This window comes from Dermacentor variabilis, chromosome 7 (assembly GCF_050947875.1).
Source record: "Dermacentor variabilis isolate Ectoservices chromosome 7, ASM5094787v1, whole genome shotgun sequence".
NCBI classification, from domain to species: domain Eukaryota; kingdom Metazoa; phylum Arthropoda; class Arachnida; order Ixodida; family Ixodidae; genus Dermacentor; species Dermacentor variabilis.
Window position 1 is genome coordinate 11,542,913 of NC_134574.1, and position 27,111 is coordinate 11,570,023.

The 27,111-nt window shown below is 47.3% G+C and overlaps 1 protein-coding gene across 1 annotated transcript in view; it reads left to right on the forward strand.

Moving 5' to 3' along the window:
- The window catches only part of CycB (Cyclin B), a 156,402-nt gene that overhangs the window by 12,720 nt on the left and 116,571 nt on the right, over positions 1–27,111 (forward strand). The window contains exon 3 of the mRNA XM_075698242.1: positions 14,799–15,014. Within this exon, the coding sequence (XP_075554357.1) occupies positions 14,799–15,014 (216 nt within the window). The remainder of the gene's footprint in view (positions 1–14,798; positions 15,015–27,111) is intronic.

Here is a 27,111-nt window from a genome sequence, read left to right on the forward strand (position 1 = left end):
ATTCCTGATAATGTGGACAGCTTCACTGCACCACTACGTACCCCATAGAGTGAATTTATCAGAACATCTGAAATTTCGGACGCAAGAACTCTTCCCCCTCAGATTTTCCTGACGTTTTGCCGTGACCGCAGGTCCGTAACGGCATTAATCAAAGCCACCACCACTGCCATTTTGATTACCTTGCCGCCTCAAACCGGCACTCTCGCACGCAGATCCGCTGACAGCCATAGCCACCACTGCGGCAACGCTTGGCCTAGCTGCTTCGATGTTCGCTATGAAGCTTCTTGCCATTAAGTGCTGTGTTTTTTATTGAAAAAATTCGCTGCTGTGAGCAATGGCACAGACTCTACCTTTGTGGTCCTCGCGATTGGCTTAAAAGCTTGACCACTGAAATTGCTGACTTGAAGTGCGAATTTCACAATGAATTACGAGAGCTGAAGAACAGCATGGGCTTCATAAGCAGAATCCGAGGCTCTAAAGAAAGAATGCAGTACAGTAAAACAACGAGAATGTGGCACTGAAAGAAACGCAACAAGTGCTAGCGCAAGAAATTGAGGCGTTGAAAAGGAAAGTGCAGGAAAACGCCATAAAAATTGTGGCACAAGGTCAGTGTTCTAGAAATAAAAATATTTAAGTGAAAGAAATTCCGCAGGAGAGGTCAGAGAGCCTCGTAAGCATACTTGGAAAAGTTGGCAACGTCATGAGGGAGACCATAAAAAGAGGACATTGAAGTCTGCCACCGAATTCCGGCGCAAAATCCTGACTCTGATCATCACATGGTGGTTTTCCAGAGCAGGGCTAAACGTGATGTGGTCCTTAATAAGGCCAGGAAGCACAGGCTCACTACGAATGAGATTGGATTTCCTGATAACCAGTCTGTCTACATAAATGAACACCTCTGCCCGCAGCTCAAGAAGCTGCTAGGCATGGCCATTGCTAGGAAAAAAAAAGTAAACTGGCGTTTTGCATGGCCTAAGAACGGAAAGATTTTCGCTCACCAGACAAACATCACGGGTCCTGCATATTTCATGTTAATCAGACTTGGACAAAATGCAACGTGCCACCACCGTTCACTAAATGTGTTTGTTATTTGTTCACGTTAATCTTATCTTTTGTTTATATATAGATACTCCCATTGGCATTGTAGTGCCGCACGACTGCAACTACTTGAAGTTCTTGCAATTGAATGCGCAATCTGAAAAGAACAAGTGTGATGAGCTTTCCATGTTATTAAGCAAATTTTCTCTTAATTTAATGTGATCATGGTAACGTAGACTTCGTGCAAGCAAGAGAGTGACGTACTTCACCTTCTTGGATATCAATCTTTCTTAAACAGGCCTTCTCGTCACGGAGGCAGCGTGCTGCAGTTAATATCGAACGAGTTTTCTTGCACCTTGATCCCTGAGTTCTCTGCTATAACGCCAGATTATGAAGTTTTAAGCTTACAGTATGTTTTTACAGAATGTTTACAAACCACAAAAACATTCTGTAAGCTTACAGAGTGTCTTTGTGGTTGTGTATTGTCCACCTGATGGAAAGGCCGATAACTTTATTTCTTTTTGAAAAGATTCTCAGTTTCGTGTGTCTAAACGACATGAATTTTCAGTTAGTGGCGAGTTCAATGTTAATCTTTTACAAAGTACTTCACAATCCCAGGAACTACCACTACTCCTCCACTCTTTACTGTAGGAATGTTATTACAGAACCTACGCATGTAAGTCATACATCTGAAACACTATTCGATCTAGTCATCAACTGTTCTGAAGATACCACCAAATCGGGAGTGATTGTATCAGATATGAGCGATCATTTGCCGATATACATGTTCTGTAAGCTTCATCAGGCTTCAAAACCAGTGTGTCAGTCTCGGTCATTTCTTTTCCAGGAAATTAATTACAAAACACTTCCTGGCGAAAAATTAATATTGATTGGAGTTCGGTGCTTCTGTGTCGGGGTGCTGATGATGCATATGATCAACTCATGCACTCCCTTAAGGAAGCGTATGACAACTCCTTTAAATATGAGTAAAGAAGTCAACTAGAAAACAGAAACAGTGGCTTAATGATGAATACCTTATGATGATCCTGGAAGGATTCACTGTATCATAAGTTTGTCGGAACAAGGAACCCTGATCTTGCAATCTTTAGGAAATACCGGAACTATGTTACGAAATTTGTACGAAATGCTAGAAAGCTGTATTATGAGAATCTATTTGAAGAGGTGAGTAATCGGAGCAGTCTTATGGAGCGAAATTAAAAAGCTTTTGCATTCCGACAATAGTGTAGACTTTGAACTTACAGTTGAGGATGGAATGCTAGGAGGCAAAGAATTAGCAAATGTGTTTAATGTCTGGAAAAAAGTACTCGCGACACAGCAGTAACCAAGTATTTGGGCACACGGAACGCACAAACAGCTTTTCTTCAACCTACAGATCCACATGAAGTTTGCACGATATTCATGTCATTAAAAAATAGTAAATCCCGTGATATGAACGGGCTTCAAATAAAACTTAAGTTTGTGCTTGATCTCTTGCTCCCAGTACTTACTCATATTTTTAACCTATCACTGTCAACTAATTTTTTCTGAAGATATGCAACATGCGAAAGTTAGTCTTATTCAAGTCCGGTGACAAAAATATGCTGTCGATTTACAGGCCACTCTCAGTACTGCCTGTCCTATCCAAGGGACTAGAAAAAGTTACTTGTAAAGGACTAAAGTCATTATGTGATAAACATTCCATCATATCAAATAAACAATTTGGGTTCCGTGCAGGAATGTCAACTGAAATGGCTCTGCTAACCCAAAAAGAGCTCATTTTAAATGGTTTCGAAAATAAGGAACTAATGCTAGGAATTTTCGTGGACTACTCCAAAGCATTTAATAGGCTAAATCATCGCTTCGCTTACTAAACTAGAGCATTATGGGTTTCGGGGCATTTCTTTCAAACTCTTACAATCTTGACCACAGCAAACAACTCTGAAGAATACATTGTTGCGCCAAAAAAGGAAAATAAAGACTTGAGAAGGAAGAGTGCGAAAAGACAGATTGAGCGCTGAAGTCTTTATTTTCCTTTTTTGGTGCAACAATGTATTCTTCAGATCCCAGCCAACTCGCCCAGCAACAAGTTCTACTCTGCAAACAACTCGTTTCGATTTCATCAGAAAACTCGCGTCTCCGGGAAATTACGCAGGATGTTCCCCAAGGAAGTATAATAGGACCAGTATTATTTACTATATATGTTAATGACATTGTCAACATTTCTAATGACGCGAACTTCATCATTTATGCGGACAACACCAGCCTTTTTTTTCAGTCTCATAATATCAGTGATCTCTCATTGTTGGCAAATGCCACACTGAAACAATTGGCCGAATGGAGTAAGGTTAATGCTCTCAAATTAAATACCACAAAAACAAAAGCTGTTATTTTTGCACCTCCACAAGAACATCTGAGTGAAGACTTACTGTTGCATTGCAGGTTGGCTCTGAAGTAAGTGAACTTGTTCCTAACGTCAAAACTTTGGGTGTTACATTTAATCAAAAATTAGTGTGAAATGAACATGTGGAACTAATCGCATCCCGTTTAGCCAAAGCTTGTGGCGTGCTTTGTAGGCTCTGTGAGACGATACCATCTAAAGTTAAGCTGATCCTTTATTCTCATCTCATTTAATGTATTGCCACCTTGTGTGGGGTACCACGTCAAAGCAAAATATCAGTAAATTATTACTGCTACAAAAAATGGCTGTTCGCCATATCGCAAACAACCATGCGCTAACCATGCAATAATAACCATGCTTGACGGCACATTATCACGTTGACAGGCTTGCCGGGCTTTCGCTCTTGGTGAAGGTAGACGCGTGAGCATAACAGTTCGTTTAAGAAGCCTCGCACGATGTCGCGCCTTGGCCGTGGGTATGGTTTGCCCAAATGTGAAGTTTGAACCTAGCACCATAACAACTTTGTCAAGCAACCATGTGACAGCAGAGACATGCACAGAGGCAGGCCCTGCAAAATGGCATGCTTACTAGAGATGGGCAAGACTGCCCACTTCAGTGAGCGGTGTGGAACGGTTCACCGGTTCACTTAAATCTGCAACCTTGTGGTATGCTTGCGCAGCACCTCTTCCATGTCTCGTTTTCTTTTGATGCTGGCTCCCACCCCTCTCCATTCATGCACATACCTTTCGGCTTCTATTTGTTTCTTTTTTCTTCCTTTTCTTTTGAACTCGCGTCACACTGGCAATCATGCCATCATGCAGCAGGACAAAAAGTCTTATTACAACACAACAGATCATTGGCCTCGTTTTATTGACGTGCTAATGATACAGGCTCAGAAAATGCGCAGAAGTGGATGACATGGGCAACATTTTCATGACTACACTAATTAGCACAAATGAAGACCAGGGCGTAAACTGCAAGTTCACCTGTTGAATTTAAGGATGCATAAGAAGTTCACCTTCGAAGTGCTGATGCACCAGCCCACGATGCGCGATCGGTGAGGGTCGTGAGACATAGTTCGAACAGCAGCAGTGAACGAATGGTGCCATCCTTTGCCAATTAATCTTTGCTTCTCCCTTCGGTTGCATCGTCTGCCACCACGCCATAGGACGCACAAAAAACCAAAGGGACTGCTGTGCATACAGCGAGCGAATACTAGTAGCGCAAGTCTGCTGCCCACGCTGGCCACCACTCGTCAGCAAGAAAACGAAACCATGAAATCCAGCCGAAGACCCAGCTTTAATGGCTCGGCATGGCTCACTGAATGAGGGAACCGGCTTCCTCTCTTCGAGAGAACCACCGCTCACTTTTACCATGGCCCACTTCTTTGAGCGGCTCAAAAGACGTGGCTTGCTCCTGAGCAGCCCAATTGCTGAAGGTGAGGAAGTGGTACAAGACGGTCATTCGAGATTGCCCGACGTTTGCATGCAGGCAGGAGTAAGAGCAGAGAGAGAAAATGTGGGGGATTTTGCCCCTTGAATATATCTCTGCCTAGGCACTTCGGAGGACGTTACTTAGCGCGTGTTGTATGTGTTTGTCCCCAAGGCATACCAGCAATGCGGAGTAGGGTTGAGTTTATGCTTCGACGCTGGCTGTCCACGCAGTGAGACAGTTGGCATGGACGCCCTGTTTGGTGATCGCTGTGTCTGAAGGTATGTCGGATAGACTTTCTCGTGCCTGCGGCGCTGCTGCTGAGTCAGTCATGCCGGATTTAACCTTTCTTGCCCCTTTATGGCACTCTACCTTCAAAAAAACATTGTTGGTTTTTCTGGGGCAGCAGTATGGGTTGTAGTAGAGGCCCGGCTTGCTGGTGCAGTATATCTCCCCTCTTGGCAGGCTTTTCGTATGCTGCTGTCCACAACTTTTTGGGAGCTTTTTTGAGTAGTCCCCTTTGAGTGAAATACATACACAGCACCTAAGCAGCCATGGATGAATCCCACTGCCTGATGTCATGCCGTGAGGATTATTGCCTTTGCATCTCGCCCACGTTAGGTTAGTTTAGATAACCTTAGGTCAGGTTAGGGTAAAAGGCGTTATGGTGGTGTGATGTATTCTTGCAGCGGTTACGCTGTGCAGATTCTAGCCTTTGCATCTTAGCCACGTTAGGTTAGGTGAGTGCAAAACTCATTAGGATAGTGCCGCATGTTCTCACAGCGGTTAAGTTGAGAGGATTGTTGTTTCATCTCGGCCACGTGTTATTAGTGTAAGGGGCGTAAGGGTAGCGAGACGTATTCTCATGCTGTTGCAGGGGCGTCCAGCATCACCGGTGGCCTTTCAACCACTTGCGTTCAACCATGGTTGTTAAGGCGCCCTGGACGCCCCTTCTAAATTTTCAATATATGCGACCCCGCCTCTACTGCAGTTCCTAGTGCTCCCACGGAAACATTTGTGATATTATTTTTAAGGTACATCGCCATATGGTGCGAGAAAGCTATGATCCAGCACAACTGACTTAGCACGAGCGACGCAAGTGCGAGACAGTCTGTTCGACACAGCGGTCACCAAATGGGGCATCAGTGCCTGCTGCTTCACCTATTTCACTGCTCTGGCAGCCAGCTTCCGACTGTAACCAAACTTGACCCCACTCTGCAGTGCCGGCACAGCTAGGGACAAACGCATGCAACACGCGTTAAGAAACCTGCTCCATAGTTCCTAGGCACTACGGAGGACTGGCTTCTTGACTGGCTTCTTGACTGGCTTCTTGACTGGCTTCTTGACTGGCTTCTTGACTGGCTTCTTGACTGGCTTCTTGACTGGCTGGCTGCCTAGGCGGTGCTGCGGAAACGCCGGTCAGCAGAGCCCTTTATGCTGCACCTGTAGGTTTTGGGTAGCACAAAATGCGATATCTGCTTGTCTCAGCTGTGCTGCGATTGGAATTTAGAATTTTGTGCATTGGAGGAGTTGTAGCACGCCTTCTGTCGCCAAGGATGCGCAATGCTGTGGCAAATGCGTGCACTGCGCATGAGAAGTCGCAGACCCAATTTTGGGGCGCGGCTGCGCATGTGAAGCACGATGTGAAGCTGCAATGGCAGACTATTGCAATGTGTGTGTTTGCTTCAGCGCATGCACAAACTCAGAACTGTGGCCCAATAACAATAAGTCAGTTAACTAATTAAACTAACAATTTGCTGGCATTCGTACCGTGACTCAGCTTGAGCGGCTCTGGTACGTGTTGACGTGGAGGCTGCCGGCCACATGTACGTTCATGTCGCAAAAGCACATTTCAAGACATGGCAATCGGTAAATACTGTGAGTGTCTCTATCCTTAGCGCTGGCTGTCACGCAGTGACATTTTCTTTTTCTGGGGAAAAACGATGCAGCAGCAGCAAGTGTCGTTTATCATTCATTTGTTTACAGTAACATATAATGGCTGTTTAAGGGGGGACCCGAGCTTTTGGGACGAAAAAATAGCGAAACAAACTGACTTTTTGAAAATGTTTCCAAAATCTACAGCCCTTTTTACACAACCAGACCGAGTTTCTAAACTATTTGATCAGTATTTTAGCCGTAGCAGTCCATTTTGTTGATACTAGCAAAATTTCGGCCGAAATTAATACTAAAATGGCACTTCTCCTGCGACACGCAGCTGCTGTTTCACGCATTCTAGTGCAGACATCTTGGCCTCATTTCAAAGAGCGGTCTTTTTTCTTCAATTTCCTGCCAACGCAGGTTCTATACAGCCATTGGATTCTTTCAGTTACCGTGCCAAAAAAGGGTCCCAGCTCGCTCTCTTATTCGTTGTTGAGCGCACGTGACTTGAGGGCGTCATACAATTGGCGGAATTCCTTTCTCGTCGTCTGCTTCCCATTTCAGTCTGCCGTGCGCCATCCGCCATATTGCCCTAGCATCAGCGTCTGCTGCATGATGATCCGTTTGGGAAGAAAATTCCACATGAAGAATAAATTTGGTGGAAGAAAGGTGCAACGTTCATTGATTGACAACTGCAAGAACTGCTCTGCAACCCAGCAAAGTGTCGAAATCGTGGTGCCCGCCGGCGCTATCATTGATCCGATCGCCCATAACTCTGATGTAGGCCTAGGCCTAACAAGCCCTTCACCTGCCGGAGGTACTGAAGGTAGCGTGCGCCACGGCACGAAGTTTCTGCAGCCCGCAGAATTGGAAGAGGGCAAAAGGAAACCGCAAGAACTGCAGCGCCTCTCAACTCCCGTGACGGAGAGGAAGTGAGATTTACTAGGTGATGGCACCGATACTGCGGCGCGCCCCGTTGACGGGACTGTGTTTACCATTGTCAGTTTAGATACAGTGAACACTACGCTTGCGGTGGCCAATTGCAACATATGTAGTGGGGCTTAAATATAGTCAGGGAGGAGCATGAATACGGACTTGCTGTCAAGTTGCTTCTCACGTGTGTGAACTGCGGTGTGGTGTCATCGAATTCGAGCTTGCTGCGTGTGCACAGTGCACAAAAAGTGAACCCGTTTGCTGTGAACGTTCTCACCGCTCGCGCTATGCAGACAACTGGAAATTACCAAACAGCCCTGCATGATGTGTTCTTCATAATGAACATAAGCCGTCGCAGACTCCACATGAAGACATGGCAAAGCTACGTCAAGGGAAAGCTGGCACCTGCATTGGATCGCGTGGCCCGCAACCTGACAAGCAAGTGTGCGCGCAATCTTTACACTGAATTGTGCCTTAGCAATCCCGGAAACATCGCGGTGTCGTACGATGGATCATGGATAACCCGCAGACATTTCTCGCACATCGGTGTCGGCACCGTGATTGAACTGTTCACTGGTTTTGTTATTGACTATGTTGTCTTGAGAAATTTCTGTGCTGCATGTGAGCAGGGCCCCAAAGAAGATAATCCCTCCTTTGAAAATTGGTAGGCCAGCCACCAGTCAGTGCCAGAGCACTGACAAGAAGTCAGGAGAGGAAGTGGAGGCCGCTTTTATTCTTTTCAGGAAGTCTCTTGAACAGCACAACCTTCGCTACACCACTGTGCTCAGTGATGGGGACAGTCGCACGTACCTTGCCTTGCAAGAAAAAAAGGCGTATGGATACATATAGATTGACAAGGAGGATTGCGTAAATCTGCAAAAGCACATGGGCACAGCTTTGCGCAACCTTGTAACGAAGCGCAAAGTACCGGGCTTTCAGAGCCTTGGCGGAGAGGATCGACTGACAGCAGACCTTATCACAAGGCGGGTAGGCGCTGAAAACGCACATGCACAAGGCAGTGATGGCTACGTACCATCGCATCACCTCCAACGACACTGTTGCCAACCCATACACTTTGCCCAACAGGCCCCAACTCCTGGTGCCGTCAAAATGCTGCACAGGCCAAGTGTGAGTTTGCACCGAAACATCCTTACAACTTGCCTCCTCATGTTTGCCAGGCCTTACTCCCCATATAAGAGCGCTTCAGTGATAAACTGCTTGAAAGGTGCCAGCTGTGAAAGACCCAAAACAGCAATGAGAGCTTCCACTCAGTGATCTGGTCTCTTGCACCGAAGGCGCACCATGCATCTCTTCACTGTGGAGGCAGCTGTGGCGGAGGCAATGCTGAAGTTTAATGCAGGCAACTTCAGAGCGTCTGCGTCTATACTAGAAGAACTGAGCCTCAACCCCAGCAGAATAAATAATGACCGCATAAAGGGGAAAGACCAGCGGCGAATGAACGCTTCAGCTTGAAAGCGCGTATCTGTCGAAAACATCGAGCCTTGAAAAAGCGCCACGCGAGGAACAGTTCCCAAGCTGACTATCTGCCACGGGCATACTAGCCTGTCATGGCTGGTATTTCATGATGTTCCTGAATATATGAAGTTGTGTGTTTTTTGCTGTTTTCTCAAAATGAGTTTTTCATTCACCCTGCTTGTTTGTAGCAACATCTCAAAATCTAGGACAGCTAGAGCTGTAATTTTATTGGTATATAAAGCTAAATGCATAAAGCTTGAAGTGCTGCAAGCAGATTCTTGTTTTTCATTTTCCTATAATTTTTTTTCTCTTGTTCTTGTGACCTAGAGGCCATGGTGTAAACAATAGACTTTGATGAACTGCTAAATTGCTCATTGTTGGATTTGAAAACTGCCTGCAGCATTTCACTCCTTAAACATTCAGCTGTCCACTCGTACTATAATTATAGCTTTCGGTCTAGATTTTTTCTACCTATCGTCTCCACAAATAGTAGTGTACTCTTAATCACCTCCATAATTACTTGACCTATAAAAAAAATAATTGCACTTTTGAAATCAGCTTGAAAAAATGAACAAGTCTATGTATTTTAATTGAATTTGGTCTAAAAATAAGTGATATCTCTCATCGCCATGTCCCCCCTTAAGCACCACTTTTTATGTACAGTTCCTTATTGCTGCAACTGACTGTGCCAAGTCAGTCTATCTATTATCCTTTGCTTGTTCTCTCAGCAACGCATTCTGAAACAGTTTCAACGGCTCTATATGAACTTCGCTTAATTAGGTGGGCCACTTCACCATGAGAAAGTGCTTTAGGTCCTATAAATTCCTGTGTGCGACCAGTTTTCTAATAAAAAGAAATCATCTGCATGCACCTATAGAGATGACTGCATTTTTCATGGTTAAGTTAAAATTAAGATTTTTCATGGCTAAGCAATCTTGACAAGCTGATCCACAGGCTACTCACACTGAATGCAGGTGCTTTTTCCAATAGCTGAACAGCAGAATAAAACAGGAAATGAACTCTGAGCACACACACAAATCAAGAGACCGGCTGCATACAGCCCGCTGACAGAGTAACCTAATGCGGGAAGCTGCGACTTGTGCTACCCAGCGAGAGACATCTCTTGCAACAAAGTTGTCGCACAGCATGTTGAAAATTCCGCATTAGGCCCACGACCCTCAGGACAATTCACCATGCATCAATAACAGTGGTGTGGTGATGCTTGGGGCACAGTGCACAGCAGGTCCACCCACCTCCACTCGCCGGGTCTACCTGCTTTCAGCATGGTTTGTCGGACAAGAAAGCACGTGCACTCCATGACCTGTGCTGCATTCGGTAGCGCACCACGCCCTGTGGACATGTCCAACACTTTTCGAGTGAGATATACACACAAAACTCAAAACAAAGCACAAAACAAGTGAGACTCGTGTTACTCAACGGACGACTTATTTTCCACACTACCCAGCCAACTTCGTTGACCACCGCCAGGTGGCGCCACAGTGCGTTCCAAATTCCAGCGCGTGAGCCCCATATTCAAGGAGCAAAATCACCCAGATTTTCTCTCTCGTGCCCACTCTTACACATTCCTGCGCAAACGTCTGGCGATCCCTCAAATGAGTCTTGCGGGTGTGGTTGCGACTCCTGCGAGTAAGGGCAGGAGGGCTTCCTCACACTGATAATAGATGGTGTGAAAATCTCACTTGGCAGAAGACCTGGCTCTGACGGAACGGTTTGGCATGGCTTGCATTAAATTCCAATGGCGGAGTCGGAGCAGCTGACGGACTCTGCAAGCGAGCATGCGACTCTGGCGCAGAGCAACGCCTCCAAATCCACGAGTGGAACACAACCTGCGCCGCCGGAGCAAGGTGGAAACGAAACTTGTATCGCAGAGTTACCCGGATACCTTGCGTGTTGTCACTTCCTTCCGCTGTTTGCTCCCACCACGGCCGCACCGGTCACTTGTCTCTTCAGCGCCGTTCACCTGTCGTTTTATTAAAGTGCGGAATGGATATCTTGCCAAGCGTGCAGCAGCTTTTGCTTCCTCGCGAGTCGTGACCGGTGGCGCCTCCCAGCAGACAAACGTGGTAAAGGAAATACGTCATGCAGAGTTCCGGTCCACTCCGCCGATTTTGGCGGAGCATCTTTTTCTGCTCCACGGGATGACTCCCACTCTGAATCCACTCAGACTCTCTCATTGGAACACTTTACTCCCACTCACACTCCGTCATTGGAACAAACTTGCTCCGAAACGAGCAGAAAAACTTACTCCGACTCCGCCATTGGAATTCAACATTACTGAACAAGACAGAACTGGCTTCCTCTCTCCAAAAGAACTGCACCTCACTTTTACCGAACCACGGCTCACTCACTCTTTAGAAAGAGGCTCAAAAGATCTGGCATGCTCCCGAGCGACTCATCTCTACGTTTGGCGTAGTTCATTTTGTTCAATTTATACAATGCATGTGATTTACCATTGGAGGTGTGACTTGTGTTTTGATTTTATCATACGCAACGTACGTGGCACGAATTTTTTATTCTACACCACGTATAATAAAAGCGCACATACCACATGCATTTTAATACATCCTGCTCGCATAGCATGTACTCATGAATGCACACTACGCTTTCTAAATGTGTGCAGTACGCTACCAATGGCACTACACACCATGCGCTGTAATACAGATAGCCAGCTAAAGCACATACCATTTATAATATCACTTCAGTGATGAAACTAGCTTAGTTTCACGTGAAATAGTCCTGTATTTTCTTCTGCTTCGGCTATTTCGCTGCCCGTGACGAACACACTTGTCCCCTTGTCTAAGGAGTTGGAGCAGCTGAAGCCACAGCCTTCCACATTCGCACAGAAGCACCGGACTAGTGCGAGTACCTCCCAGGACATAGGTAGTGGACCGTCGTTGCTTTCCTCATTGTGCCCACTTTAACTTGTGCTCTGTGCGATGTCGGCAGTCTTCGTTTTCGGGCTCTCCCTTGGTTGCGACACCATCTGCACTCACAAACTCGTCGACCGTTGATTCGTCAATGGCTTCCAGAAATTCTGACAGCTTGCTCCAAACTTCGCCACCATCAGCAACGGCTTCGTCACACTCATCAGAATTGAGTCATCATGGGGCACCCGGAAGGTGGCATGTCTGAAGCAATTTCGAATGAACCACTTGTACACGGCCGTGTGTACGCGTCATGTGCCACGGGCACCGGGTCGCAAGTTTGTCCGTTTTAGCCCTAATCTCCCCCTTATTCTTCAAAATTGTGCTGAGTGTGCCACTTGGAATCTTTCACGCTACGGGGCATCTGACTTCTCACCACATTCAACCCAATTTTTTATTTTTAGCTTCACGGCGAAAGGCGAATTCTGCCGCTTCATCACGGCAACACTACGGGAGAATGACCGTGAGGCGCAAACACAATCAACCTGAAAAGCAGCGAGACAACTTCCACTTGCGCCATCTTGCACGGCGAGGGCACAAAAGCCTCTGATTGGCTGTCTGAGCAAGTGCTGCAGGCAGGCCAGGATCATTTCTTGCATGGGATTGTCGACGGCTCGCTCAATGCAGTGCGGTCACGGTAGGGAGAGCGGTTTGACGGAGCCGCGCTGCTGGGTTTCCCCGCCACCATGAGGGAAAGCCTACTTCTTTGGGCATTTTTCCGCTGCTTGACGTTCAATATTGTTACATAGGAAGACGCAGATGAAAAGCTGTATATTTACAAGAAAATACGCCGCGCTTGGCCAAGAGGCAACAGCCCGTGCTAGCCTCCAATCGTCGTCGTCTTCACACTGCTTGCCTCTTCGTGATCGCAAATACTGTTCCGTAGCAATATATTGGAGTTGCTATTTTTGTTCTATGTAAGCGTAACTTTATATATACTCATTGTAACTATAGCATTTAGATATTGTTCGATCTAAAGAATTCAACGTAAATGGTTTTGATATAGTTGGGTTCGACTGTTGTGCCATTCTTTCATCTCTCCACGCGGGCACATTCCCGTAAACACCCATACGTGATTGGCAGCACCCCCAAAAAAGTTCCAAGCTTTTCACAAAGCGTGGTTTATGTGAAGATATGCATGAATACTTACTGCATGGAATAGTCTCAGAATTAGAATTGATAGTAAATCTAGTATGGCACAAATGAAAAGCTACTTGTTTTTGCATGTGTTTTCAGAGGTTTGGAACCTTTGGCAGTGTTAGTGGGGCTTGATGTAGGTGTATTGGAGGAGGAGAGTTAAAAAGGAGAAATGGACACTGCCTTATCTTGGAATGTGAAGACCACTGACATTTGCCCCACCTGCTGTTGGCATTTAGCTTAAAAGTTGTGTGTGTTCAGCTGATTTCTCCATAGCCATGCAAGGGCATCTCATACTGAACAAGGAAAGGTTCTCGATGCAGTCATATTGCCCATATTTTGCACTGAATGTGTGCTGCCACATTGTGTATGTATGGTACCGTATTTACTCCTTACCGTATTTACCGAATCTTACCGTATTTACTGTAATCTAGGCTGGCCCCGATTCTAAGCCGATCCAGAATGTCCGAAGCAGAAAAAGCGGTGCTTGCCTCGAATGTAAGCCAAACAAGAAAGTGAGGACAACGTTCTCAAAACGAAAAGAGCATTTAATATGAACATACCGAGCTGTCTACATCATCGCTGCTGGCCTCGTATGCTTGCAGACACGCAAGCTCGCGTTCGCGGGTCTACGCATGCTGCAGACAGTGCAGCATGGCTTGTATGTGTTGAAATGCGGCACAATCTGTTACCTCTGTTATTGTGTGCTCATCTTCCTTATTGCTGTCATCTACTCGCGGCACACGCAAATGGCGTCTCCCGTTGCCCTCTCCAATGACGGGAGTTTTTCTCATCGATGCTTAAGTCCCACCCGGCTTGAACGTTTGACAAAGCCTGTGTGGCTAGCCCAACTTTTCGTTTGTGGCATTGCCTGTTTGGTGCCACTATGATAATGCCGCGATGCATGCAGATACTTAGCCATGATACCGATACGACGCAGGTCTAAATGGCATGTACTTCGAATGGCTACTGGCGCGTCTAGTAGCAGCTGTGATATCGATTTTTCTAGATGGTGCTAGCTGTGCACGATATTTATCATTTTCAATTACAAGCTGGTGAATTTTTCAAAAATCTTAATCTAAGCCCACCCTAGAATTTAGTATGATTACTTGAAAAAAATCTATCGGCCTAGATTCGAATAAATACGGTAAATTGTTGACTCTTGTCTGAAATAAAATGAGTAAGCTTTGCATCAGTCCATGTTTGTCCCCTTACGTGTTTTGCACAGTATGCTTCCCTAAGTAAATGGTACCTTTCCGTTGGCCTAGCCATCAAAATTAGTCAACGCCTTGACAAGTACGGCTACAATGACCTATCACGCACTACAAGTATTGTGAAGTGGGCTTGCATTCATTATGGGTTGCATTTACATTCATTATGTAAAGCAGAAGATAGGATGAGTGCAACAGAAACAGTGTGCTGAGTTGCATAGTCTGTTTCAGCTGTCCTGTCATCTCCACTGTTGAGCCTTAATGCATCGTACTGTAAAGTCATTGACTGGAACACTGCGAGCGCACTAGTGACCAGCAATTCCTTTCAAGGCTACGTGCTGTCCCCAACAGAGCACGGCCAGCAAGCCGGAGGATGTGGCCGCCCTGTCCCAGAGCCTGCAGAAGGCTGCCATCAATGCAGAGCAGAAGCCAGACGCTGAGGGACAGGCATTCTCAGCCTCTTTGCTGCCACCTGGTGTGCCCGACATAGATGCGGGTGACCTTGAGGAGCCCCAAATGTGTGCCCAGTATGCACAGGAGATCTTCGACTACATGGCATACCTTGAGGTATGTGTGTTGCACAATGCATCCATTATTGCATGTCTGCAGGGTGTTTTTTTAGATCCTTAAGGGAGGACACGGGTCTTACAGTCCGAAAAAGCTATTTTTGGATTCTAGTGTCTGATGCATCATCTCTGAAATTTTCGCGCATCTTGGACAAATATTTTGGTTGTTTTATTTTGGCGTTCTATATGACATCGGCGATCTGTGTATTTGCTGAGAAACATGCAAAAAAGGGCCTTTTTCCGTGGCGCGCACTTGCCGTTCTAAGTTTCCGATTGCAGCCATCTTGGTCTTGTTTGAAAGAGCCACACTTTTCGTTTAGTTTTTGCACCACTGTTACTTTGTGCGCTGAACGGCCATGAAGAAAAAGCCAGAGAAAAAGTTGTCTCAATGCACAATTGCATTGGTAGACTGAGACACGTGACCGTAAGCATACCATGCCATTAGCAGATTTTCGCTGTCGTCTGCTCAAGCATGCGAAACTCAGCATGAAACAATGTCAAATTCAGGTTGCTACAAGCCATAAATTCAGCGAGCAGAAGAAACGAGGGGTTTTAATCTTTCAAAAGTGCATAGTAGCTTTGGAAGATGCCAGTAATAGTTTGCTACCCGTGCTGAGCGTTACTGGAGTCTCCCTCCGTAACTGCGGAATAGGCTTAGCAGATGAAAGCAGTTCTGGCAGTGGCCGGTGTTCATGCAGCATTCCAGCAAAAACCACTGCAGCCCGATGATTTGGAGAAAGTGAAGACTCGAGAAAAACGGCAAAACTTTGCGTCATGCCAGCTACTAAGCGAAAATTTTCTCGCTCACGCTGATGCAGCTGCGGCTGGCTTGGATGTGATGGCGACTCGCTTCATTATCGTAAGCTCAGATTCTCTAAGTGCTCTGCTGCCTTGTGTAAAGCGCAAGTTCCGGTGCAGCAGTGGGCAAAGGTGAATGTGACTGTTCTCGAAATATATTCATCTCGTGCGCAATCTGCGGCGATGCCTCGTTGGCACGGAGTTCACCATGCGTGATCCAAACGTCCACTCCCCATTCCTCGTGAATAATGTCGCCGCGCGCGAAATGTGGAGTACTGGTAATTCGCAGATCGTATTAAATGACATTTTTTGCGATTAAAGATACTCAACTCGTGCACAATCTGCGGTTTCATTATTTCATTATATTCTCGAACAAATTGAGTCGTCCGTTTTTCTCAACACAAACTTTACACTCATTTTGCTTGTTTGTGGCAACAATATCAATATCTAAGACAGTTACAACTCTAATTTTTTTGCCATAAAGCTAAATCCATAAAGCCTGGAGTGTGTGGGAAGCACACGCACCCTTCTTCCCCCGCGTCATCGTCGAGAGCGGCACAGACATGGGAGAGGCGCACTATGCCCTCTCCCGCTTCTCCCTCGCTCTTGCGACATGCGCACCCTTGCTCCCCGGCTCACAGGCAGGTAGCTGATAGGCGAGGAGGACATTCTCCTCACCCAGTTAAAAAGGTACAAAACAGTGCCACTAGGGGAGACCCCCCCCCTCTGAAGCCGAACCCCTAACCTGCCGGACTGGAGTACCTGCTGCAACCTGTGAGTGACCTCGCTTGCCCGACTATCCCGGGCAACGAGGCCAGCCTATTATTACTTATTACAGAGAGGCATCCTCTCTGTAATGTGTTCTTTATTGCTGGTAGCAATAAACGTTATTACAGTTGACTCTGCCGGGTGCCTTATTCATTCGAACCCGACGTAGCCGCGATTCCAGAGCTACGGTTGGGAAGTACCACAAAGCTACTTCGTGGGGCTAGATCTAGAGCTCTCCTTCAGCCGTAGCCGCACACAGAGTGGAACCCCACAAGTGCTGCAAGCAGAGTACTGCAGGGCTTACTAGTCAATTCTGTATGTTGGCTGCATCAGTATCCTTGAACCTGGGACAGCTAGAACTGCTTATTTCTTTTTTGCAGTACAAAGCTAAATGTGTTGGGAATGCAATGCTGAGAGCATATTTTTCATTTTTGGCCACCCAATTTTTTTATTTTCATGTATATTTTTTCTTATTATTCATTGTGAACATATAACTTCAATGGGCTGTAAAATGACTAATTGTTCAATTTGGAATCTGTTTCTAGCATTGCTTTCCTTATGCACATTCCCTTTAGCACGCACATTTTAATTGTTTCAACTAACAATGGAAGCTAATCATTCATTACCTTGGCAACTATGTATATGCAAAATATAATTTGATATTTAACATAGATACAAACTGAAAAAGTGTATTCATTTATTACAGTGAAATCTCGTTAAACCGTAGTTGGCCGGAGCTCGGAAAAAGTACACACTAAACAGTAGTACTGCTTAACCGAAGTAGCATGAGATCGCCCACTTACCTGTCAAAAATGGAACTCGGAGAGACTGCGATTAAAGAGTAAAAAGACATGCAGTATTTATTCACTTCGCGCAACAAAAGTGTCATTTTCGTTTGATGCCGCGGCGGCCTAGCAGCGATGACAGCAGCCTTAAACTTATTGAGGCTGCAAGCCAGCTTTTTTGCCAGCCCTCTCTTCTCGGCAAACTCGCATGGCAGATTCCTCGTTAGCGTTGCATGTTCTCCATGAACGCTGGCGGTAGCGTTGCAGAAGTCACGGGGTGCCTTTTTCATTGCGGGGTGCTGTTCTCATTGCGATGATTGCATTCGTGAGGCTGACGTAACGTGCAGCTTCCACCACTGTCGGGCCTGAATTGCCTGTGCTGTTGCTTTCAGTGTCATCCTCATCAGTGTTGCTAGTCAACACTTCGGCAACAGAGGCAACAACGGCGAAAAGTCAAACCTCATAGCCAACATCTCTTCGCGGTCGCAGCAGCGCTGCCGAGCAACTTCTTCGTATTCCAAATGCCACACAATGTACTCAACAGTAGAGCCCTGTCACGTGCCAGCGCTGACTTCGTATAATGTTCAATAGCACGAACTATGTCCAATTTTTTTTTCCATGCTGAGCACCTGGCGTCTCTTTTATCCGTGCTTTGGCATGACGCGAGTCCTTGTTGGCACGACACCACAACGCTCTCTGGCACGGCGCCGAAATGATGTTGATGTGGCTTCACGCGCAAACGGACAGGGCCTTGGAGGCCATTGTTTTTATCTGAGGCTTGTTCTTCTGCCAGGCTGCCAGATGGAGACGACGCACCACTGTGTTTGCGCGACTGGAAACACTGTGCTAAGGGGGGACGTGGGCCTCGAGCAATACCATTGTTGATATTGTTACGTGTAGCTGAAGCTGAATGCTATATACGAGGAAGCTAACGGAGGCTAAAATGGCGATGCTACATCAAGCCGGCCCACACGTCGTCCTCTTTCCTTTCAGTGCGGCCACACTGTGGCGGCTGTTCCGTAGCATCACCCCCGGCTGTAGAAGTACCGTCCTGGTGCTTAATCTACACATCCGCGGTGAAAGGTGTGTGGTATAGTTTTAGTCTCGCCACGTGAATGATGTCACTTGCAGCTGATGATGACGCTGAGAGGTTGGCGGGGATGATTTCATACGTGACATCTGTCACTTGTCGCACCACACGGTAAGGGCCAGTGTAGCGCGACAGCAGCTTTTCGGAAAGGCCCACACGTCGAATGGGTGACCAGAGAAGCACCAGAGAACCCGGAGAAAAGTGCATGTCGCGATGGTGGCAATCATAGAGGCATCTCTGATGCTCCTGTGAGGCCTCGAGACGGTTGCGGGCGAGCTGGCGCGCGTTGTCGGCGTGTGCGATCACGTTGCGGGCATATTCAGTGGCTGAACGTGTGGCCGAGGGCAGCAAAGTGTCCAAGGGCAACCGGGTTCTTGGCCATATAGGAAATAGAATGGTGAATAGGCGGCGGCGTCGTGACGCGATGAATTGTATGCGAACGTCACATATGGCAAGTGAAGATCCCAGTCGTGGTGGTCGGTCGCAGCGTACTTCGAAAGCATGTCGGTGATAGTCCGGTTGAGGCGCTCCGCGAGGCCGTTGGTCTGTGGGTGGTAGGACGTGCTGAACTTGTGCTTTGTCGAGCGGGAGCGGAGGATGTCCTCGACGACTGCCGAGAGAAAGCTGCGGCCACGGTCAGTGAGTAATTGGCGTGGAGCACCATGCACTAAAATGTCATAGAGCAGAAAGTAAGCAACGTCAGTAGCGCAACTTGTCGGGAGGGCTCTGGTGATTGCGTACCGTGTAGCATAATCAGTAGCGACCAATTTATTTCCGGAGCCCGAGAGAGGAAACGGTCCAAGAAGGTCTAGACCAACACGGAAAAAGGGTTCGGGTGGAATGTCGATCGGCTGGAGACATCCAGTTAGAGCTGCGGAGGGCTTCTTCCGGCGCTGACAGGGCTCACAAGCGGCAACGTAGCGCCGCACAGACCGGGCGAGACCCGGCCAAAAGAATCGACGGCGCGCACGGGCGTATGTGCGCGAGACACCCAAGGGAGCATCGTGAAGTTGGTGGAGGACACTCGAACGCAGGTGTGATGGAATGACGAGCAGAAGGTCAAGGCCGTGTGTATCAAAATTGCAGCGGTACAATGCCCCCTCCTTAAGGAGAAACATCTGGAGAGGCGTTGCCAGGAGTTGACTCCAGACAGTTGGTGAGGGCTCGTAAGGAAGGATCGCGGCGTTGCTCGTTGCCGATTTGAAGCAACTGGGACAGAGAAAACGCAAGTGATGGCGTCCGCATCAGCCGGCTCATCGACGGGGTAGCGGGACAAACAATCGGCATCCTGGTGCAAGCGTCCCGTCTTATATAACACAGAGAAGGTATATTCTTGCAGGCGTAACGCCCAGCGAGCGAGTTGTCCCGTGGGGTCCTTGAGCGAGGATAGCCAGCAGAGAGCGTGGTGATCAGTGATGACACAGAAGGGGCGTCTGTACAAGTATGGACGAAACTTCGCAACAGCCCACACAAGAGCGAGGCACTCGCGCTCTGTGATTGAATAATTGTGCTCGGCGGGGGATCGAAGTCGCCTGGCATAGGCTATAACGTGGTCATGTCCACGCTGGCGTTGTGCTTACACTGCTCCTATGCAGTGACCACTGGCATCAGCTTGAACTTCTGTTGAGGAAGACGGGTCAAAGTGGGCCAAAATTGGAGGCGTGGTAAGGAGAGTAGTCAGCTGCGAAAAAGATGCGGAATGGTCAGGACCCCAAGAAAAAGGGGAGTCTTTCTTCAAGAGGTCGGTAAGGGGACGTGTGATTGTCGCAAAATCCTTCACAAAGCGTTGGAAATAAGAGCACAGCCCTACAAAACTACGAACGTCCTTGGTAGACTTCGGAACAGGAAAATTCGTGACGGCGTGAATTTTGTCCGGATCGGGTCGCACGCCTCTGGCGTCCACGAGGTGTCCAAGGACGGCGATTTGGCGGCAAGCGAAGTGACATTTTGATGAGTTCAACTGGAGACCGGCGCGGCGGAACACGTCAAGAATAGCTGAAAGACTGTCTAGATGCGTGTCTAATGTGGGCGAATAAACGATGACGTCGTCCAGATAGCACGAACAGGTGGACCACTTGAACCCCTGAAACAGAGCATCATTCGTTCGAAGGTGGCGGGCGCGTTACAGAGGCCGAAAGGCATCACCTTGAACTGATAAAGGCAGTCAGGGGTAACAAATGCAGTCTACTCTCGGTCCATGTCGTCGACGGATATCTGCCAGTAGCCGGACCGTAAGGCGATAGAAGAAAAATAGGTGGCACCGTACAGGCAGTCTAGAGCGTCATCAATACGTGGCAAAGTGTACACGTCCTTTTTGTGATTTTGTTCAGGTGGCGATAATCTACGCAAAACCGCCACGTTCCATCCTTCTTTTTGACAAGTACGATGGGAGACGCGCAGGGACTACAGGAAGGCTCGATAATGTCCTTTGCAAGCAACTTTTTGACTTCCTGTTGGATAACAGCTCGCTCAGACCCAGAAACACGATATGGACGTCGGTGAATAGGGTTCGCATCACCAGTATTTATGCGACGGGTCACAACGGACGTTTGACCTAAGGGTCGATTGTCAGTCAAAAATGTCGCAATAGCCTTCAAGAACGAGGCAAAGAGCTTCAGCTTGAGCAGGTGTAAGGTCAGAAAAAACCATCTTCTCAATGTCGACGTCAGTACCGTGCGATGACGTCACGGTATGGGCTGAGCTGTAACGATCTTCCACTGTGAATGGCTCGACCTCATCATCCTGCAAAGCGCTAATTATAGCCAAGGAGATCCCCTGACGCAGAACTTGCGTGGTTAGCGCGAAATTGACAAGGGGAAGGCAGGTACGGTTTCCAGTAATTTTCGGCACAGTGTGCGGCATGGTAACACCATGTGTAAGCATAACGGCCGGCATAAATGCGGCTACGTAATTGCCGTCAGGTACAGCTGGTGAGGACAACAAGTTGACGTGTGTCACAGAGTGAGGCGGTAGGCAAATGAAATCCATGCAGCTCAAATGGCTTGGAGGTGGGTCCACAGGGTTGGCAAGAAGAGGCAAGTCAAGGCGAAGTGAGCCGGCCGAACAGTCAATGAGGGCAGAATGATTGGCAAGAAAATCCAGACCGAGAACGATTTCGTGAGGGCAATGCTCGATGACGGTGAAGAGAACGACTGCGTGTCTCTCAGCAATGGTGAGTCGGGCAGAACACATTCAAACAACAGCGACAGTCCCTCCGTCGGAGACTTGTACAACACGGTTTGGGGCAGGCGTCGGGACTTTCTTGAGCCGACGGCGAAGGGCAACACTCATAATTGACACATGCGCCCTGGTGTCAATCAACGCGCACACAGGAACATTGTCGACGAGAACGTCCAAAAGGTTCTTATTCGTGGGTAAGGTGAAGCGAGGATTTCATGCCAATGTCGTCAATGCAGCTTCACCTCCAGAAGCTGCAGTGTCTAGTTTTCCCGTCGGGGGTGTGGCGAGTAGGTCGGAGAAGGAGCACGGCGTGACGGGGGCGAGTGAGATTGGCGGCGGAAGGGAGAAGGCGAGCGGGAGTAGCGGGGTCGTGTCAAAGATGTCGCAGGGTCAGATGATGGGGCGGGCATAGCAGGACGTAGAGAAAGCATAGCATAGCAAGCATAGAAAGCGGGCATAGCAGGACGGGCGTAGAGAAAGAGGTTCTGAGCGTGCGGAACGAATGGATTGCAGGCCGACATTGAACACCTCTTGACGGACGACGGCCTGGATCAAGGAGATTGTTACCGGAGAATGATCAGGTGACGGGAATGAAGGGGCCGCCGGTTGTGCCGCTTCGACCTCACGACGAATGATACGGGTCTAGTTGTCGCATCACGACGGCTGGGGGAAGAAGTCGTCACAGGATGACGTAGCGGCTGTGTTGGGAAGTCGCGTGATGTGCTGGGATACCCGGTGGCTTTTAGCATGCTCGAGACGGCGGCACTCCTTGAGGATGGTATCGATGCTGGTGACGTTTGTAAACACCAGTAAATTGAAGGCGTCGTCAGCAATGCCTTTGAGAACGTGGTTAACCTTATCGTCCTCAGACATGTTCGGGTCAGCCTTGGCACAAAGGGCCAAGACGTCGAGAACGTACGACACGTAGGACTCGGTCGACGTCTGTACATGTGTGGCAAGGGCTTTCTTGGCATTGACTTGTCGACCAAACGGATTGCCAAAAAGGTCGCGGAGCTTGTCTTTGAAGAGATCCCAGCTCGAGATCTCCTCTTCGTGAGTCTGGAACCACACCAGTGGAACTCCGTCGAGGTAGAAAAGAATGTTGGCAAGCATAACAATCGGATCCCACCTGTGACTGGTGCTGACATGTTCGTATAAGTGGAGCCAGTCGTCAACATCAGGACTGCCGACTCCGTTGAAAACACCAGGATCCCGAGGTGGGGAAATGGCGACGTAGGTCGGGGCTGCAGGCGGAGACGCTTGCGTAGATGAAGTGCCACCAGGAGGAGGCGAAGTTGCATTGTCGCCGTTGCAGCCACTGCGAAGCTCCATGACGGGTACGGGGAACGTCCACCTCCACAAAATTAATGTTACGTGTAGCTGGAGCTGAATGCTATTTAGAATTTATTTACAACGAAGCTAACGGAGGCCAAAATGGCGACGCTATATCAAGCCGGCCCACACGTCGTCCTCTTTCTCCTCAGTGCAGCCACACTGTGGCGGCTGTTCCGTAGCAATATTGCTGCTAGAGGTATGAAATTAGTAGGTAGTGTGTAATTTAATATGCTTGGTGCAAATATGTAACTAGTTTTTCTCTATATAATAGGAAAAATATTTTCTACAATTTTTTCTGTTCCCATGTTTCAGGATGACTGGTAGAAAATGTTTTGCAGTAAGAAATGTAAAAGTTATGTAAAAATATTCCTGAATGCTCAAGGAGTGCAATAAGTATTGTTTGATGTTTCTACCTCTGTTCTATCAAGTTACAAACGTTCGAAGTTGTAACTTGACATGCAATATATATATTTTACCTTCCTCAAAATTTCAATGTTTCAAGGTGCAGAAATGTGGGATTATAGACTTATTGCACTCCCTGGGGGCCCAGCTATCAGATAAAGAAAAAATTATTCTAATTGTATGATTAGGCAAGCAACTATGCCTCCCGGAACATTGTTGACTACCAAAAAAAGCATGTTGAGAAAAATGGAAAAAACTAGCTACCATGTGAAAAAACATTGTTCTTCAGGATGCAGGAAATTTTCATACCCAATGGCTCAGAAGGCTCCAGGGGAATAATCTGGATGGGGATTTCCTTGCTGCCTTAGCTGCATACTCTTATCTTGTCCACTTCTTCAGTTGAAACAGCAGTGTTGGAGTGTTACAAGAGTGTAACGGGCTTGCGAAAATGCATGATCTGGCAAAGCAGTCGAGGCCTTAACGTTCGGCGGCGGTATGAATTCAGCAGCGAGCTGCTGGGTATCCTGTGCTGACTGCGACGGCGGAATTGACTGCGACGGCGGAATTTGTTGCGTCTCGTATGTTTCCTCCCGTAACAATTCACGGAACGAAACTTTGTCGAACCTCCAGCATACCCAGCGTCACAGTCGTGAGACTAAGACAAAATGCAAAAGGGCAAGTTGGTACAGTAACATAATCTTCAATTGTAGCGCAAAGTGACACATGTTGTATCCGCATTCGTACCCTGCCCGACTATGCTACGGCCGCTGGAGAACCGCGAAGTGAACCACCTAGGCCGTACCTCGAACAACTCTTTATTAGTCTGTGATGAGCATATATTTACAGGTGCATGCATCAGCTGACGTGATAACGCGCGTGCCTAGCACTATCTGTGTTATATAAACACAACTGCAGAATACAACAGAGTAGACCTGGGCCTGAGACTAGAAGCAGACCAGACGAGCGCTCTCAACTAAATTTTTATTGAAACTATCAACATATGTATAGGTAATTGCAAATACCGCAGCATATGAACATGACAAGGTGTAAAGACATCAGTTAAACATATCAAGAGGTAGGGAAGCCAAAAAGCAAACAGACTACTTGAGATTAACACATGCTGTGAAGATATAGAAATCCACGTTCTAACACACAATGCCTGTTTCTGAGCTGTTTCTGTCTGTCTGATCACTGTGCCACTAGGTGGCTGCACCATGCAGACCGCTCACGTTTGCGCCTCCGCCCCAACGCCCCGTCCGCCTGCATTGTACCGGAATACCGGACAAGCCAACCTCTCTATTGCCAGCAGAAAGTCCGGCAATACAGACTTAAACCACTTCAGTACGTCTCACAGAACCGTTTAGCACGTAGAAGACTCGCATCATGCTAAATAGACTGCGCGAGCGTGAAAACACACAGGAGACTATCACTACAGTGGCTAGAATTCTAGCCACTGTACTATCGTTGAACGTATACCTGCCATGCAAAACGGAGCGCTCGCCCAAGCCAGCATGCCGACTGTCCATAGTTGTATAATTGATGCTGTCAATAATATCAGGAATTGTTTTTCGTGATTTTCTTGCTTCTAACATATTTACAAACTATCGGGTTGCTGCCCAGCTTATGTAAGTTTTGCAAGAACGCATGTTGAGCCCTCTTAGTTTAACAATAATCTTGGTTTGATCTTTCAACTTGGAATGAAGTTCCTCCCATGGCAGCTTACAACCCCGGCAAAACAGACTTTTTTTTTTTTTATTGAAGTTCTAAGTTCTGCATTCATCCAACGCTTACCATTCAGACGCTTGGCTGAAATGACATGGGATAGAATAAACGTTTGCATTAGAGATAAGAGTTTTGTTTTGAAAAGATTCCATGCTAAGTTTATACCTAGGAATTCTCAAAGTGATTGGAATTCAGGCAAAAAGGTATTCAATTCATGTGAGATTGAGTCATAGTTGCCCCTGTCGTAAAAAACGACCTTACGTGATTGTGAAATGTGGAGACGTACAGCAGCACAGGAAATGTTTTGCTAAAACAACCTCATGATCATTATACCTGGAACTGTGACAGCCGAAGACGCAAGGTCTGCATTCATAACGTTTGAGCATTGTAATGAGCATTGGACGTAACGTAATGAGCATTGGACAAAAGCAAATCGAGTACGGTTGCACTAGTAGTTCCTAGTCTTGTTGGGGTTTCTACAAATTGGCATAGTGAATGGGCACTAATAACTTCGCAGAAAGCAGTATATAAAAGCCACGATGTGGAAAGTATCGGCTGAGAATCAGTCCACTTTAGGTTAGGCAAGTTAAAATCTCCAGCTAGATATGTCTCATTTAAGGCCAATAAAACGTTATTCAATTCAAATAAAGGTTGCGCAGTGTTGGATCCAGGCGGTCTATAAAACGAGCCAAGGACAATAGAAGAGCTGTTGGAAAGCGCAACATTGCACCAGACTGTTTCGCATGTTTCACTGCCGCCTTTGATTGGAGTGCTTCTCGGGCTGTTATGAACCAGAATAAAAGCTCCACTGCCATGTGAATTTCGATCTTAGCGATAGACACTGTATTGGGGGGGAAAATATTCACTATCGCTTATGGTGCTATCTAACCACAATTCGGTTCCTGTGACCAGACGTGGCTTAGTCATTTGTAACAGATTCAAATTTGTTTTTTAGGTTACAGCAATTAATGGTTATGCATATCAAGTCGTTTATACTGTTCTGGATTTTCCTTTGTGGTTTTTGCTTCATTGGTGGCTATTCGGTTAAGGCACCCCGCAGGGGCGTCTGCGTCAGCAGGCGTTTGGTGTGTTGTGACACCACGTACCCAAGCACACGAGAGTTGGACCCTCCCGCGTGTAGCCGTGCGCGGCTTAGCTGTGTCTGGGGAAAGGGGGATCCTGGAGGTTGAGCCGATGCTGGGTGTTTGGACCTTTAAGGCCCCCCAGCGGAGGCAACGCATCTCTTCGGCCTCTGCTTCACATAGACGGCACCCCCGGACTGACCCACGCGAGGGAAATTGGCAGTCTCTTCCTGTCTCCTGTCTCTTCCTCTCGAATCTTCGTCTTTATCTCTTACCTTTTGACCTTTCCTGCCTTCTCCTCTCTTCCATTTACTTCATTCTCCTGAGGGGGCAAGGGTTAACCTTGTGTGGGATGGGCAACCATGGTTATAACAGATTTGGTTATAGTAGTGTCGTACAGCTGGCGCATGCAGGCCGTCTTTTCACGGTCCTGCAGCGTCCCCTTGTTGGGCTCCATGGTGGGTGGCTGGCGGTGCTGCCGAATTTTCACATATATCTATGGCAAGTTCTTTTGCAACACTTCCTGATCGCCCTCATAAACGAGGGCACACCGAAGTTTGGCCGAAATAATGACAATTTTCCAAGATTTCATGTTGTACATTCAGAGAGAAAAGGCAGCGAGAATGATCTCACCTTTTCTTGTTGCGAAGACACTGAGTGAAGCTTTTGGCCCAGGTTATAAGGTCTCTGAGTTGGCAAGTGGCGACCTCCTGTTAGAACTGCGTGATAAGACACAGTACGAGAAACTCTCTAATCTAGTATCTTTCGGGAGTCTTCCAGTGACGGTCACACCACACCGCACAATGAACACCACCCGCGGAGTCGTTTCCGATGCCGATCTGATGGAACTGACTGAAGCCGAACTACTGGAGGGCTGGAGCAATCAAAATGTGACCAATGTAAAGAGAATAAAGATCAGGCGCGATGGCAAGGAGA